General features: G+C 38.5%; 1 protein-coding gene across 3 annotated transcripts in view; it reads right to left on the bottom strand.

Moving 5' to 3' along the window:
• The window catches only part of Larp4 (La ribonucleoprotein domain family member 4), a 43,872-nt gene that overhangs the window by 18,468 nt on the left and 8,957 nt on the right, over nucleotides 1–16,447 (bottom strand). For 2 of the 3 annotated variants that reach the window (XM_029548114.1, XM_029548116.1), the window contains exons 2-6: nucleotides 13,694–13,832; nucleotides 12,801–12,956; nucleotides 8,911–8,986; nucleotides 4,661–4,797; nucleotides 1,403–1,506 (exon numbers count right to left, since the gene is read on the bottom strand). In XM_029548114.1, the coding sequence (XP_029403974.1) occupies nucleotides 1,403–1,506; nucleotides 4,661–4,797; nucleotides 8,911–8,986; nucleotides 12,801–12,956; nucleotides 13,694–13,832 (612 nt within the window). The remainder of the gene's footprint in view (nucleotides 1–1,402; nucleotides 1,507–4,660; nucleotides 4,798–8,910; nucleotides 8,987–12,800; nucleotides 12,957–13,693; nucleotides 13,833–16,447) is intronic. The other variant, XM_029548115.1, reaches the window with a different exon arrangement.

Here is a 16,447-nt window from a genome sequence, read left to right as displayed (position 1 = left end):
CTTTCCTAATTTAGACAATTTTGTCAATATCAGAATCAGATATGAACTCTGTTCAAACACCCTTCCTATAACTATATAACTTTAAAAAAAAAGGAATACTACACTGGGGGCTGAAGGTATGGCTCAGAGCTTAAGAGCACAGACTGCTCTTCCAAAGAGGTCCGGAGGTCATTTCTCAGTGACCACATGGTGACTCACAACCATCTGTAATGGTGTCCTCCTTTGGTGTGTCTAAAGACAGCTATAGTGTACTCATATATATTAGTAAATAAATAAATGTTTTTTTTAAAAAAAAGACTACACCAAAAGTGAGATAGGTAAGATAGTTAACAAGTGAAAAGAACTCACAAATTGGTGGATGGGGACATTAAATATTTATCATTAGAGAATAAAAAGAAACATTGAGCCTGGCCTGTTGGCACGCGCCTTTAATCCCAGCACTCGGGAGGCAGAGGAAGGCGAATTTCTGAGTTCGAGGCCAGCCTGGCCTACAAAGTGAGTTCCACGACAGCCAGGGCTATACAGAGAAACCCTGTCTCGAAAAACCAAAAAAAAAAAAAAGAAAGGAACATTTATTGGCATTACCAGAGATCAAACATAATTCTGTAGTCCAATCAGCCCTATGTTGAAGCTATTTGCATCTCTTTTCATCAACTAAGTCCATTTAGTTTTACTGTCTTCCACTTCTAGGCTTAGCAAGTCAACATTCTAGATATGCAACATGGATAGGACTGAAAAAATTCTTTTTTCAATTACTAATACATTGAGGTAAATCAGTTACTAAGCAATTCGGTCTTTGACTTACAGTACACTCACATGTGCATTTCAGCAAGACTCTGTTACACAGCAGCAATAAACAAAAGTAGGCTGGAGAACCAGGACAGTCCAGTCGAGTCTGTCACTTAGTGATCTAACCCATTTGCCTTTGGGTAGGTGCTTTCTACCCATCCTAAGGCTCAGCTACTTTGTACAACAGATGATGAAACTTTGGCTTTAAGTAATTGTAAAATAAGTGATTCCTGGTAATATTATTAAGTAAATGTGTATATATGTTTTTAAAACGGTTTGTTTCTATAGTATACTTTTTTACTCAGACAGTATTTTATTCCTGAATCTGAACCACAATTGATCTTTATGATTATAGCTTTGTTTTATATTTTGCTAACCAATCCTAACTCAAAATCTTTTTCTTCCTTTGTTATTAGATGAATCCTCCTGGTTAACTGTTCGTCATGTCAATCCAATCCACTCAAAACTAGTATTACTGCAATACTTAAGTTTTTAGCAGTCTACTCCCTTCAGAGCTAACATGTCAACAGCAACTGATGTCTGCTTTGCTTGCCTGCTTCCTCCAATTGAAACAGTCAAAGAACATTCAGGTTTAGTAACCATCAATGCTTACCTCCACAGGCGTTGTCTCAGGAATCTCTCTGAGAATCACAATACAACGCTTATGGCTTGGTCTCACCTTTTCTCCCTTCTCATCAACTTGTACCATAGGGGAAGCTGAAATTTAAAAACAGAATATAATCCACTTAAAAGTAAATGGTAATGATACTAATGATGCCATTAAAAATTATTCAGTTCAATTTCTAAACAAATGAATTATCAAATACTAAGATAAATTGCCAAAAATTACTGTCAGATTAAAGAAGTAGATTTACATACAAATGTTATTTGCTAATTATCTGGAGCACCTACACCGTGATTTAATGTGCTAAAAAGAATCCTCCCCAGCACTTGGCAGGCCGATTTCTGAGTTTGAGGCCAGCCTGGTCTACCAAGTGAGTTCCAGGTCAGCCAGGGCTACACAGAGAAACCCTGTATCGAAAAAAAAAGAACCCTCCAGGAAATAAAAAGCATTTATTATTATGACTTCAATGCATGTTTTCCTAGTGATAAGCATAAGCTCAGGATTCACCCCAACATATCTGCTCTGCTCTTATGTACGACACTACAAAAGCCAAACAAACAAAAACCCCATCTAGATGCTTTGCCAATTTTCTGTGTAGCTAAAACTGGTTGATTTTTGTTTTGTTTTGTTTCTTTTTTTCGAGATAGGGTTTCTCTGTGTAGCCCTGGTTGTCCTGGAACTCACTCTGTAAACCAGGCTGGCCTCAAACTCAGATATCCGCCTCCGGAGTGCTGGGATTAAAGGCGTGTGCCACCACCTACCGGCTAAGACTGGTTGATTTTTAAGAAATGACATGTATACAAATGATTTAGAAATATAAATGAAGGTGAATTTCTGAGTTCGAGGCCTGCCTGGTCTACAGAGTGAGTTCCAGGACAGCCAGGGCTACACAGAGAAACCCTGTCTTGAAAAACCAAAAAAAAAAAAAAAAAAAAAAGAAAGAAAGAAAGAAAGAAAGAAAGAAATATAAATGTCCAGGTGGTGGTGGCAGCACATGTCTTTAATTCCAGCACCTGGGAAGCAGAGACAGGATGGTTTCTGTGAGTTGGAAGACAGTCTTGCCTACAGAGTGAGAGCTAAGGCAGCAAGCAGGACTAACTATACAGACGAAGAATCTCAGAAATGGCTACAGCCATCAGGAAATAGAAGTCCTCAGCTCCCTTATATAAAGTTGATTACTGTACTTGCTATATTAAGCTTTTAAGCTCATGAACACATTTAGTTATTAATATTCACTCATATATTAAATGAAAATCTGAGAAGGCTGGGGATATAATTCAATAATAGGGCACTTAACATGCACAAGGGTCTAGGTTCAACCTCCAAAGACCTCCTTTATTCAGTCAGGCAGTTAATAAACCCATTTACAAGACAAGCTATTATTTGCCCCCCACACTCGAGTGCACATGTAAGTGTATGCAAGCATGCACACACAGTACATGTAACTACCTCTACCAAACTAGCTTACTGGCCTGGTCAACTGGCTAGGTTTTTTTTCTTTTTCTCTCTCTCTCTCTCTTTTTTTTTTTTTTTTTGGTTTTTCGATACAGGGTTCCTCTGTATAGCCCTGGCTGTCCTGGAACTCACTTTGTAGACCAGGTTGGCCTCGAACTCAGAAATCCGCCTGCTTCTGCCCCGAGTCCTGGGATTAAAGGCGTGTGCCACCACACCCGGCTCAACTGGCTAGTTTTTTAACAAATTAATATGATTGGAATAAATAACTCCAATAGACTGGTGGATATAGAAAGCATAGCAGCAAAAAAATTCAGTCAGTGTTAAAATTAAAACATTTAATGATTTTCAAAGAAAATATGAATGTGGGCTGGTGAGATGGCTCAGCAGCTAAGAGTACCCGACTGCTCTTCCAAAGGTGCAGAGTTCAAATCCCAGCAACCACATGGTGGCTCACAATCATCCTTAATAAGATCTGACTCCCTCTTCTGGAGTGTCTGAAGACAGCTACAGTGTACTTACATATAATAAATAAATAAATCTAAAAAAAAAAAAAAAAAAAAAAAAAAAAAAAAAAAAAAAAAAAAAAAAAAAAAAAAAAAAAAAAAAAAAAAAAAAAAAAAAAGAAAAAAAAAAAAGAAAGAAAGAAAGAAAAGATGAATGTTCCACAGTCACCAAAAAGATGAGTATACAAAAAAATTAATTTTAGTCCATCTAATGGTTCAATGAGAGATTCAGATTCTATCTTAAAAACTACAGTGGACAGGAGCTGCTCTTACAAAAGATCCATATTTGGTTTCTAGCACCTGTGGTAATTCACAATGATTAATAACTCCAGTTCCTTGGGCTCTGATGCCCTCTTCTGACCTCTTTGGACACCAGGCATGTACAGTGTACATATATACATGCAGGAAAAACATTTAAGACACATATTTAAGTTATAGGGTATCTCTATGTAGATGATTATATTGAATTGTTCCTGTAGACCTGGTTGGCTTTGAGTTCACATAGATCCTCCTGTCTCTACCTCCTCAGTGCTAGGAATAAAAGCAAGGCATGTGTCACTATGCCTGGCTTAAACTAAATTAAAAAAAAACAAAAAACAAACAAACAAACAAAAAAGGGTAAATAAGGCAGACAACACTTTGGGGAAAAGTCTTCTAGATTTAGCCATCTGTATACCTACATACACTTGTACACACAGACAACTATAGAACATGTTTCAATAAGACAAAAACAAAACAAACAAAAAACAAACAACAACAACAACAACAAAAACTAACCAAACCCAAAAAGTATGAATAAAAATTCCAAGATGCTCAATTAAGAAATAAATCCACAGCCAGGCATGGTGGTTCACACCCTTAATCCCAGCACTAGGGAGGAAGAGGCAAGGAGATCGGAGTCATAAGGCAGTTACAGCTACACAGAAAGAAAACTCTTGCAGCTCAGAAGGTTGCAGGCCATGGATGAAGGACATTGAATTTTACACTATCTTGAGCTACACAAATGAAACCCCATTAACCGGTGCAGAAGAAAGGGAAGAGAACAGGTAGGGATGGAGGGAGGGACAATGACTATAAACCACAAGCAGTTGTGAAGTCGGGATAAAACAAATGATCCATTCTTATAAAATGAGTTAACTATGAACGCTTGCTATAAAGAATCAACACAAAAGCTGCTATTTAAATGTACATACTAACACAGACTAAAAGGTCACTTAAATCAATTTCCTGTATGATCAGAAATAAAAATACTTTTACATTAAAAAAAAGCTAAAAGGCATTTACATACATCTCAATACTTCAAGAATTAAATCTGTATTTGTAGTCAATTTTTTTATTTCTTCCATGTTGGCAACTGTCCATATTGGGATGAACTGATCACTATCCATTTGAGATATCAAGTAAAGGTCCTTTGATAAATTTTCTCTGAAAGAAAGAAACAGAACCAATTATAATATACAATTCTAAAAAGTCCCTAAAGCAAAAAAGTTAACATATTTATTTTTACCAATATGTCTAGACAAATAATACTAGAAACACTAAGATGAATTATGAATATATATTAAAGATTCTCCTTTCTTACACTGTTCTATTTTAAATTTTCACCCATAGCAATTATCACCTAAACATACACTAGCTGTATGTTTATTGTTTTGTGCCTCCTAGATAGATTATGAGTTTCATGAAAGAGCTTCATGGTTGAGAAGGCTTTATGGGGAGCTGCAGAGATGCCCCAGTGGTTAATAGGAGTGAATAATTTTCCAGAAAACTCAGGCTTGATTATCAGCACTCACATGGCAGCTTATACCACCTGTTAACTTCAGCTCCAGGGGATCTAACACCCTATGCTGGCTTCTGCAGGCAATACATGTATGTGATGTGCAGACATATGCACAGGCAAAACACCCATAAAACTAAAAAGGTCTCTGTTATAAGCAAATGGTAAGCTCAAAGACCTTTTAAGAAAGACTCAACTTAAGATAGTTAACATTCGGGCTGGTGAGATGGCTCAGTGGGTAAGAGCACCCGACTGCTCTTCCAAAGGTCCGGAGTTCAAATCCCAGCAACCACATGGTGGCTCATAACCATCCGTAACAAGATCTGATGCCCTCTTCTGGGGTGTCTGAAGACAGCTACAGTGTGCTTACATATAATAAATAAATCTTAAAGAAAAAAAAAAAAAGATATTTTCTATTAAATATTCTACTTAGTTTATAAAACTAAAAGGTGACAAGTTATTTCTTGGGGGAAGGGTAATAATAGATCTGTCCTTTCATCATAAAAGGACAAATTAATATCACTGTAACAATTACTTAGTAACTTGCAAATCAGGCATAAACAATTGAACAATTAGGGCTGGAGAGATGGCTCAGTGGTTAAGAGCACTGACTGCTCTTCCGGAGGTCCTCAGTTCAATTCCCAGCAACCACATGGTGGCTCACAACCATCTGCAATGGGATCCCATGCCCTCTGAAGATAGCTCCAGTGTATTCATAGAAGTAAAATAAATAAATCTTATTCTTTTTTTAAAAAAAAGGACATTTATAAAAAAAAAGGACATTTATTAAAAAAAAAAAACAATTGAACAATTAAAAAGCTGTAATCTTATAACATCCCTATTCTTATCAACCTGCTTTAAATAATAATTGTCAAAAGTAAATGAAATTGATAGTACACCTAAGACTTCCTATTCACAAGTAAAACCTGATATATCATATACATTGGCAATGTTGATGAGCTACAAGTGGCTGAAAGTGTATCACAGATCTAAGTATGATATGGTAACAAACACTCTTATTGCAGAAACTAAAAAAGCTCTATCAATTTTAAACACCCTGTTTCTGCAGACATCAGAGTGGGCTCTGGAAGCTTCAAGGACAAAGTTACTTCAGTGTTAGGAATGACTTTTCCTTATAGGGTAAATGCGTCTGTGCATCTGGGTGTAAGGACTGGGGAAACAGGATTGAGTAGTTGTGGGTAGATGTGTGGTGTGGGGTGTGTATTAGGCAAAGGACTGGCACTATTAATTAAAAACCACATATATCTCTAATGCACAGTGGATTTTTTTCCAGTGTTTCCTAGGATTTTAAGGAGACAGATGGGGGAATAGTATAAACCAACATTTACAGAAAGTACAATAAAGTAATCGACTACCTGGGTGTGGAATCACCCTTGTAATCCCAGCAACAGACAGGCCCAATCAGGAAAATTACAAATTTAAGGCCAGTCTATACAGCTGTGCTATGTAGTTGAGGCCAATCTGAAAAACAGTAACGGCCAGGGTCCAAGAGAAAAAGAGTCACTTTCCTGTAGGGGCTGGCCACCAGGAGTTTGACCATGCTTCAGTTACCATACAGACAATACAAAATGGACTTTTCTTTGGGGAGGACAGTGGACACGGGAGGACTGGAAGGTGAACACAACTGGGATAAACAATGTGAGATTCCCAAATTATTCAGTAACAAGCAAATGCCCTTATCTTACCGCCATTATCCAACGCACCTCTTGAATACACTTTCAGAGACAACCCATAGTCACAAATTAAAAAACACTTTAATAAATTAAAAAAAGAAAAAAGAAGCTGGGCGTGGTGGCGCACGCCTTTAATCCCAGCACTTGAGAGGCAGAGGCAGGCAGATTTCTGAGTTCGCGGCCAGCCTGGTCTACAAAGTGAGTTCCAGGACAGCCAGGGCTATACAGAGAAACCCTGTCTCGAAAAAACAAAAGAAACAAGCAGCAGCAGCAAGAAATGAACAGAGGCCGAGAGAGAAGCCTCAGAGTTCCAGGACTTGCTACTCCTGTAGAAGTCTCAAGTTCAGTTCCCAGCACCCACACGGCGATGCACAGCTGTCTTTAACTCCAATTTTAAGAGATCAGATATCTTCTTCTGGCCTTAGTGAGCACTGCACATAAGTAATGCACAAGTATGTAAGAACTTTAAATGGTAAAATATGCTATTGAAAACATATTATTCACATTAATTTCAGGAGTAGGAATCCAGAAGAAGGGCTGTTGAGAACTAAAGGCCAGTCTGGACTTAAGTCCACTCCAGGTCAGCCTTGGGAACAGAGTAAGTCCTTGTCGGGTTTTTGTTGTTGTTGTTGTTGTTGTTTTTAATTTAAAAAATAAACTAAACAGATGAAAATCTAATTAATTACTTCAGCTACTTGTGACAATGTGTGCTTATAATTCTACAGTTTCTAGAATGGCTGAGAAAGGAGAATCACAAATTTGAGGGCTGCCTGGGTTACATAAAGAACCTGTCTCAAACACTAAACCTAAATGTGTTTTCTTATGGTAAATGTCTACTACTGGACGTAGAAAACTTGGTGGAGATACAGCACAGTGGTTGAGAGTCTTTGCCTAGCACTCAAGAGGCCGAGGATTGAATTTTAAGCACCACTGGAGAAAAAGTGGTGTACATATGCGAAAACAACAAAAATAGCCATTTGGTAACTAACCATCAAATTATTCCTATGAGAGAACCAGAGTTAAGGATTACAGCACAGCGACTTAATTTTCTATAACATTTGAAAGGCACCAGGTTAAAGACCCACAGGGTCGGGCAGGGGTGGGTGACCTACAATTTGCCTGGTGTGGTGGTGCATGTTTTTACTGCCAGCACTAAGGAGGTAGAAGCAGGAAGATCTCAATGTGGTCCAGGAAAGTAAGAGTTACAAAGCGAGACCCTGTCTCACAGAACCAGAACAACCAAACACACGCACTGAGATAATATGTAATGACATCCATGCTCTGGTCTAGAAGAAGGTTGGAAAACTGGTTCACCAAAGACAGAAAAGAGAAAACACTACGTATCCATGCATGTCCAAATTTTTAATTTTATACAGTCTTTATTTTGTTTAGTTTGAGATGGGGTTTCCTGATGTAGCCCTGGATGTCCTAGAACAAATTATATAGACCAGGCTGGCCTCCAACTCATACACTCACCAGCCTCTGCCACCCCAGTCCTGGGTTATTAATTAGTGGGGTGTGTTACAATGATCTTGCTAAAATTACTCTGTTCAAAAGTTACAAAGCCAACTCCTAAAAACTTATATTGAAACATTTTCCATTACTTCTATTTCACTAGTTTAAAAAAAAAAAAAGATTTATTTATTATATGTAAGTACACTGTAGCTGTCTTCAGACACTCCAGAAGAGGGAGTCAGATCTTGTTATGGATGGTTGTGAGCCACCATGTTGTTGCTGGGATTTGAACTCTGGACCTTCGGAAGAACAGTCGGGTGCTCTTACCCACTGAGCCATCTCACCAGCCCCCTATTCCACTAGTTTTTAAAAATTATTTTCACTTAATGCTTATGGAAAACTCAGTCTAAATATGATCCTAGAATCGTATATGTGCAATAGAAACCTCACTAACTCTTGGGAAGAGATGCAAATCCAAACGCATGCTATATTTTTAAAAGTCTAGTTACACTCAAGAAAAATGAATGATGGAAGAAAATGATAACCTCCTATTCTACAAGCATTTTATATCAAAACCACAAAAAAAGAGTATCAATGAAAAAGATTCTGTACCGTGAGAAACAGAATTCCAATTGTTTTTTCAGACATTCTTTTAAATCTTCTGTAGAAATTGTTGAACTGCTTTCTCCTGATGGCAGAAAACAAGAGGGAGAAAACTATTATGAAGTTATTACAGGTACTGAAATCTAACATATTACTTAGAAGTAAAAGAGTATCCACAAAATAACACAAAACTGTAATTTCAAATTAAATCTAATTTCTTTCAGCTTAGACCTTTTTTGTTTGTATTGTTTTTTTTTTTAGACAGGTTTTCTCTGTATAGCCCTGGCTGTCCTGGAACTCACTTTGTAGACCAGGCTGTCCTGGAACTTAGAAATCCACCTGCCTCTGCCTCCCAAGACTGGGATTAATGGGATTAAAGGTGTGCGCCACCACTGCCTAGCCAACTTAGACGTTTTTGGGCAGTATTTTATATTGACACAAGAATTATCTTATTGAGCTAGGACTATAACTCCAAAATACAGTAGTATTCATCTAGCATGTGTGTGGTAATGGATTAAATATGTAGTCACATACATGGCTCATATAAAGGGCTGGGAAAATGTTTTGCCACACAGCATAAACCCAAGTCCAATCCCCAGAATGCACATAAAAAAAAGTCAGACATGCTGTCACCATTGTGCAAATTTGCAATCAGTGGTGAAAACAGGAGGATTCCTGAAGCTCATTGGCTAATCATTACAACCCAATAGGTGAGTCCGAAGCCAATGATAGACCCTGTCTCAAAAATCAAGGTGGAATCTCGCCCTCTCCTTCTCCACCCCCCCTCCCCACCCCACCCCATCCCAACCTGCACTCTGAATTCGATTGTCCTGGTCTACGGCATGAGTTCCAGGATAGGGAGGGCTACACAGAGAAACCCCGTCTCTAAAACAAAACCTAACAAAATACCATCTAATTTTTCCATTGGAATCCAAAACAAACAAACAAAGCCAAGAAACTCCAAACATAATTAACTTGACTTAAATTTGAAGACAGAAACTAAAGTGGGATATATATTTATGTTCTTTTACCAGCAATACATCCAGTATGATTCATGTTTTTTAAGTTCTCTTTTCATAATGTTTTTCTTCGTTCCTTGATTTTTTTCCTTTCTGGTTTTGTTTTGATTTGAGGCACCATTTTATATTGCCTAAACCAACTTGGAACTCACTATGTGAGCCACTATGACTTTGAACTCCTGACTCTTCTGCTAAGATTATGTTGCACAGGGTAAGTCTTAACTATGTAACCCAAGCTAGCCTTAAACATAGAACATAAGCTTTTTTTTCCTCCAAAAGCAGCACGGAAAACAAGAACTTTTTTAGAATTTCATTAAAGTATTAAAGATTAAAAGTTTATGTCTTCTTATAGTGTGTACATGTGTGGTGTATACATGCACACACAAGAACTTTCCATTTGCATGCCTGCATGAAGGATAGATGCAGAAGTCAATGCTTGGTGTCATCCATCATTCTCTACCTTGGTCTGAGACAAGATCTCCCACAGAACCTGGAATCCATTTTTCTGCTAGTTGGCAGGATCTGCCTGTCTCTGCTAACCAATGCAAGGGTTATAGACATAAGCCCACTACTATGCTGAGCTTAGCTTACATGTGGGAGCTGGGGTTCAAGACACAGGACACACTCTACTCACTGAGCACTCCACAGCCCTAACCCTTTTTCCTCTTAATGACCCATAGTGGGGCTGGAGACGCTGGCTGCATTCCAGAGGCTCTGAGTTAAAATGTCCAACAACCACACGGTGGTTCTTTATCTATAACGAGATCTGATAACCTCTTCTGGTGTGCAAGCATACATGCAAGCAGAACACTCTCCACATAAGAAAAATAAATCTTTCTAAAAAAAAGACTAATAGCTGCACTTAAATATATAGACAAAAAAATGTATGGAGCTGGATAAACTGTCTATGATTTTATTAGAAAGTTATGCTACTACTCAAGAATTAGTGATAAATCAACTTTAATAGTAAATGCTTTCCATTCTATGCATATAAGATTTTAAAGCATTTTTTACATAATTATTTTGTGTATGAATGTTCTGTCTACATGTATCCCTTTGCAACACGCATGCCTGATGCCACTAGAAGTCAGAACAGGGCATCTGATCCTGTAGATCTGCATTTAGATGATTGTATGGGTGCTGGGAATCAAACCCAAGTCCTCTGCCCTATCTCTCCAGCCCCTATGGAATCTTGTTTTTAAAAAGTTATTAATAGGGCTAGTGAGATGGCTCGGTGGGTAAGAGTACCTGACTGCTCTTCCAAAGGTCCAGAGTTCAAATCCCAGCAACCACACGGTGGCTCATAACCATCCCTAACAAGATCTGATGCCCTCTTCTGGAGTGTCTGAAGACAGCTACAGTGTACTTACATATAAAAAATAAATAAATAAATCTTAAAAAAAAAAAAAAAGTTATTAATAGCCAGGCAGTGGTGGTACACGCTTTTAATCCTAGCACTTGGGAGGCAGAGGCAGGTAGATTTCTGAGTTCGAGGCCAGCCTGGTCTACAGAGTGAGTTCCAGGACAGCCAAGGCTACACAGAGAAACCCTGTCTCAAACAAACAAACAAACAAAAAACCAAAAAACAAAACAAAAAAAAACCAAAACAAAGAAAACAAAAACAAAACAAAAGATTAGCTGGAGGGGTAACTTGGTAGTTAGGAGTGTTAAGTACTATTGTAAAAGACCCAATTTTGGGGCTGGTGAGATGGCTCAGTGGGTAAGAGCACCCGACTGCTCTTCCGAAGGTCCGGAGTTCAAATCCCAGCAACCACATGGTGGCTCATAACCATCCATAACAAGATCTGACTCCCTCTTCTGGAGTGTCTGAAGACAGCTACAGTGTACTTACATATAATAAANAAATAAATCTTAAAAAAAAAAAAAAAAAAAAAGACCCAATTTTGACTCCCAGCACCCAAATTGGGCCCACAACAATCATGAGTAACTTGGGCTCTAGGGAGATACAACCCTATGGTCTCCACAGGCACCATGTATCTAGAACACACACACACACACACACACACACACACACACACACACACACACACACGCGCGCGCGCACGCAATTAAAGAAAAAGTGTATTATTGTGTATGTGTGTGAAGAATATGCAAAAAAGTGTGCATACTAGAGACAACTCTGTAGAGTTAGTTCTTCTGTCTATCTGAACCTGGGCTCTGGAAACTCGAACTTAGGTTGCTAGACTTGCATAGTGGCAAAGCACAATTACCCCATGAGCCTTTTTGCCTGTATATGCAATCTTCTATACAGAACTCTCCTACCCAAATGTTAACTAAATGAAGAGTCACTTTTCTGACCTTCAGTGAGATGCTGGATTAGGCGTGAAGACTACCACTGCCCATTTGGCGCGCGCGTGTGCACGCGCGCACACGCGCGCGCACACACACACACACACACACACACACACACACAGAGTTTTGTTTTCTAAGACAGGGTTTCTCTGTTCTCAAACTCAGAGATCTGCTTGCAATTAAAGACAGACATGCATTACCACCACCCAGCTTGGTTTTTTTAAAAAATAAATCTCTGAAATAAACTTATTTTAAAATATATTTCATGTTGACAAAACTTTCAGAAAACTTGGTTAAACTTGTAATAATAATCTTAACTAATCAACTGAGAAACCTATTTCTCCTGATAATTTCACTTTTCTTTAACAAGACTTTTTACAAAGATTCTCAACTACAAATTTTACGCCTGGGTACTAGCCAACAACAATTTCAATAAATACCTAACAGTTGTTTGACATAACCTTATTTTCAAAAAAGAAAACAAACTGACCAATGTCATGTTTACAGAACTGACGGAGAGCTAAAGATACTAAGTTCTCATTTTAGCAATAGAACAACAAAGTTTACCAGAAACATCATATAGTTGGTAAGTCAGGTCTTCAGGTCCTAAGATCATTCCATCAGCTGACTCTTCAACGTCTGCAGTATTTCTTGTGGTTTCACAAGATGGAGAATACATTACTTCATATTCCTTACACATATCTTCTGAAAGTTCTGTACTGCCTGTTTTCAAGAAAAGGCACAGAATGTAAACAGGAAATAACTCGAGTTATATCTTCTAAAAAGAATGGTGCCAGTTGGGGAAATGTCCAATGGCTTAAGTTAAGAGTTCAGACTGGCTGGGCGGTGGTGGTGCACACCTTTAATCCCAGCACTTGGGAGGCAGAGGCAGGTGGATCTCTAAGTTGGAGGCCAGCCTGATCTACAGAATGACTTCCAGGACAGCCAGAACTACACAGAGAAACCCTGTCTCGAAAAAATTAAAAAAAAAAAAAAAAAAAAAGTGAAGCTTTAGATATACATGACTAGTAATTCTCACTAACTCCACAAACATATTAATCTGTTGAGGAGCTCACAATCATACAAGCTATTTGGAAATGAAGGCATCTTAAGAGGTAGAAACTAGTTGAAGGGAGGAGCTCTGTGGTGGCAGGTCTCTGAGCGCGTTCCTTTCAGGAAGGTTCTAGGTTTCCTGGCCCCACGGCATGAGCAACTCTGCTCCCTCAGGAGACTCCCAGTCACATCCTGTCTCCCCAAAAGGCCCAAAGTAATAGGATGCCATTACTATGAACCAAAACTTCATGAGCCAAAGTGAATCTTTCTTCCTTAACTAACTTTTCTTACACATTTTGTCCAGCACAAATAAAACACATTAAATAACCAAAGGCTATCTCGAAGTTGTTGATCTGACCACACATTTAAACAAAATGCAATCTTTCCAATAAGTAGTTAAGACTTACCCTCAGTGTGAGATCCAGATGTGGCTGCAGTTTCATGCCAAGAGGGTTCAGTTACAGGAGTGCCATCCGGATTCCCAGAAGGAATTTCTTGCCATACTTTGGCATTAGGATTTAAACCAGTGCCTTTAGATGTCACCTGCTAAACAATAAAAAAAAAAGTGTATATATAGATCAAAGGCTTTTTTCTATTACTTAAATTTGGAAAAGCAAAACAGACAAATGAATAGACGCAAGTGGATCTCTGAATTTGAGGCCCACTGAGTTTTGTCTACAGAGTAAGTTCCATGACAGCCATGACTACACAGAGAAACCCTGTCTCAACAAACAAAACAAGTACAAAGAGAGAACTGACACCAAGTTGCCCTTTGACCTCCACACTTGCACCATAGCACATAAGCACACACACACTAGGTTTAATTTTGAAACTAAGTCTCGAGGAAAGATGACCAGACATACCATGTCTAAGTTAATTCAGATTTTAAAAGCAAGTTCTTAAGTACTCCCCACCACTGCCATTAGTTACTTAGTTATTAATTAGAATTGATTAGTGATTGTGAATTTAGTTACAGAATAATTTTGGATAGAAGAACTATGACAAATTTATGATATCCTAGGTCTCCTGTTTGTAAATAGCACTCAACTTGACACTAAAAATTTGCTGGTGTTATCACTGCCACACTAGAACACATGCTAAGGAACCTTAATTATATCCCCAAGTAAGCATTTACCATGAGCTATGTATTGGTTTGATTTCTTATCACAGTTAAGGTAAGGTTCTACTGTGTAGCCCAGACTGTCCTCAAACTCTGTACCACCACACTACACTGTTCCTCCTGTGCCACACTGCTGCTTTTCTCCCCTCTTCTCATATAGCCAGGCCCTGAACTGATCCTGCCTCGGCCTCAGGTGTGCCACCAAACCCGTCTAAGCGGTGCTAAGCTTCTGACATGCCAGGCAAACAATCCACTGACTGAGCTACAATCCCAGACCTTGAAGCATTAAAGAAACTGTCTACATACTTAACCTCCTTCCCCTTTCAATTCTATCTCACCCCTGAAGACAGCAGACAACTGCCATCTCCATGTAGCTTAACTATTTAAACATGAAATGATTGATTCTCTAGAATCACATCTGAATTCAACTCACACATGAATCTAGGATCATGAATAATCATGAAAAATTATCTTAACTGAGTGTGGACTATAAATTGAAGAACTGTACTTTTATTTATTTTTATGTATTTATTTTTTTAGATTTTTATAGACAGGGTCTCACTATGTAGCCTTTGGCTGGCCTGGCTTTCACTACGTACACCAAGCCAGGCTTGGAATTCACAGATCCACCTGCTTCTGCCTCCTGAGTGCTAGGATTAAAGGTGTACACTACCATCCTCAGCAGGATTAAAAAAAAAAAAAAATCTGGGCATGGAGGTTTACCTGTAATACCAGCATTAGGAAGATGGAAACAGGAGAACCAAAGAAGTACAAGATAACCTTTGCCTACAGAGCAATACTGAGGTCATTTTGAGCTAAATGAGACCGTTAAAATAAATGAAACAAACAAGAGGAGCCAAGCACAGAATAAGCCTTTAATTTCAGTGCTTGGGAGGCGTAAATTGCTGTGAGTTCCAGACCAGCTAGAGCTACACTGTAAGACCCTGTCTCTAAATAAACAGATAATTAATCCTTGAAAAGTAATTAACAATATTAACATCCCGTATCCTTTTTTATAAAGCATATTGGATTAATGAAATATTTATTAGCCTGGTATGGTGGTACATGTCTTAATCCCAGTAATTGGGAAGCAGAAGCAGGTCCATCTCTAAGCAGGGGTTAGCCTGGTCAAGATAGGGAACTCCATGCTAGTCAGGATTGCTCAAACAAGTTTATTTGTTGTGTATGTTTATACGTGAATGTGTTCTCCATGGTGTGTATGTGGAAATTATCTGCTGGTATTAAAGGCAAGCATCACCTTGCCCAGCTGTTTGCTTTTTAGATATATGTACGTGTCTGTGTATGGAAATGTGTATGTGCATAGTGTAGGTGCTGTTACAGTACAGAAAAGGATTACTGCATCACCTGGAGCTGGAGTATGGGCAGTTGTGAGTCACCAGATGTAGATGAGGGGAAGCAAACTCAGGTTTTCTGTAAGAGCAGTATGCACTCAATTTCGGAGTCACCTTTCTAACTGTTGTTTTTATTTTTTGTATTTATTCACTTAGCTCCAATATTTTTAAGATTTCACTGTTTAGCCTAAGCAGGCCTGGAACCCCTGCCTAGGTCTCCCAAGTCGACTCAGCACTTTTTGCCCACATGACAAACAACAGTGCATCCCCATTATTTACACAATGCTCTACAGAACTGGCAATGTCTATATACATTCTTTGGTCCACAAATAAAATAATAAAAGTTTGAACCATTTAGCTTATAGTTATTTATACAATAACCCAGAGCCTTAAAACCAGAGGTATAACTTTGAATACATCCTGTGAATAATATCAATGTCAACTTGTTGTTTACCCTATACTGTTTATGTAAGCCACTAGTGCCAGAGGAAACCATGCATGAAACATACAAGGCCACCTGTAAATCCACAAATGGGAGAAAATATTAAGTGGATACGGAAAAATGTTCACAAAAAACTTTGTATAAAAATGAAAGTGACGGGCTGGTGAGATGGCTCAGTGGGTAAGAGCACCCGACTGCTCTTCCAAAGGTGCAGAGTTCAAATCCCAGCAACCACATGGTGGCTCAC

Source organism: Mus pahari, chromosome 17 (genome assembly GCF_900095145.1).
Source record: "Mus pahari chromosome 17, PAHARI_EIJ_v1.1, whole genome shotgun sequence".
Lineage (NCBI taxonomy): Eukaryota > Metazoa > Chordata > Mammalia > Rodentia > Muridae > Mus > Mus pahari.
The sequence above is the reverse complement of the archived record's forward strand: the minus strand, read 5'-3'. Positions and strand labels throughout refer to the sequence as shown.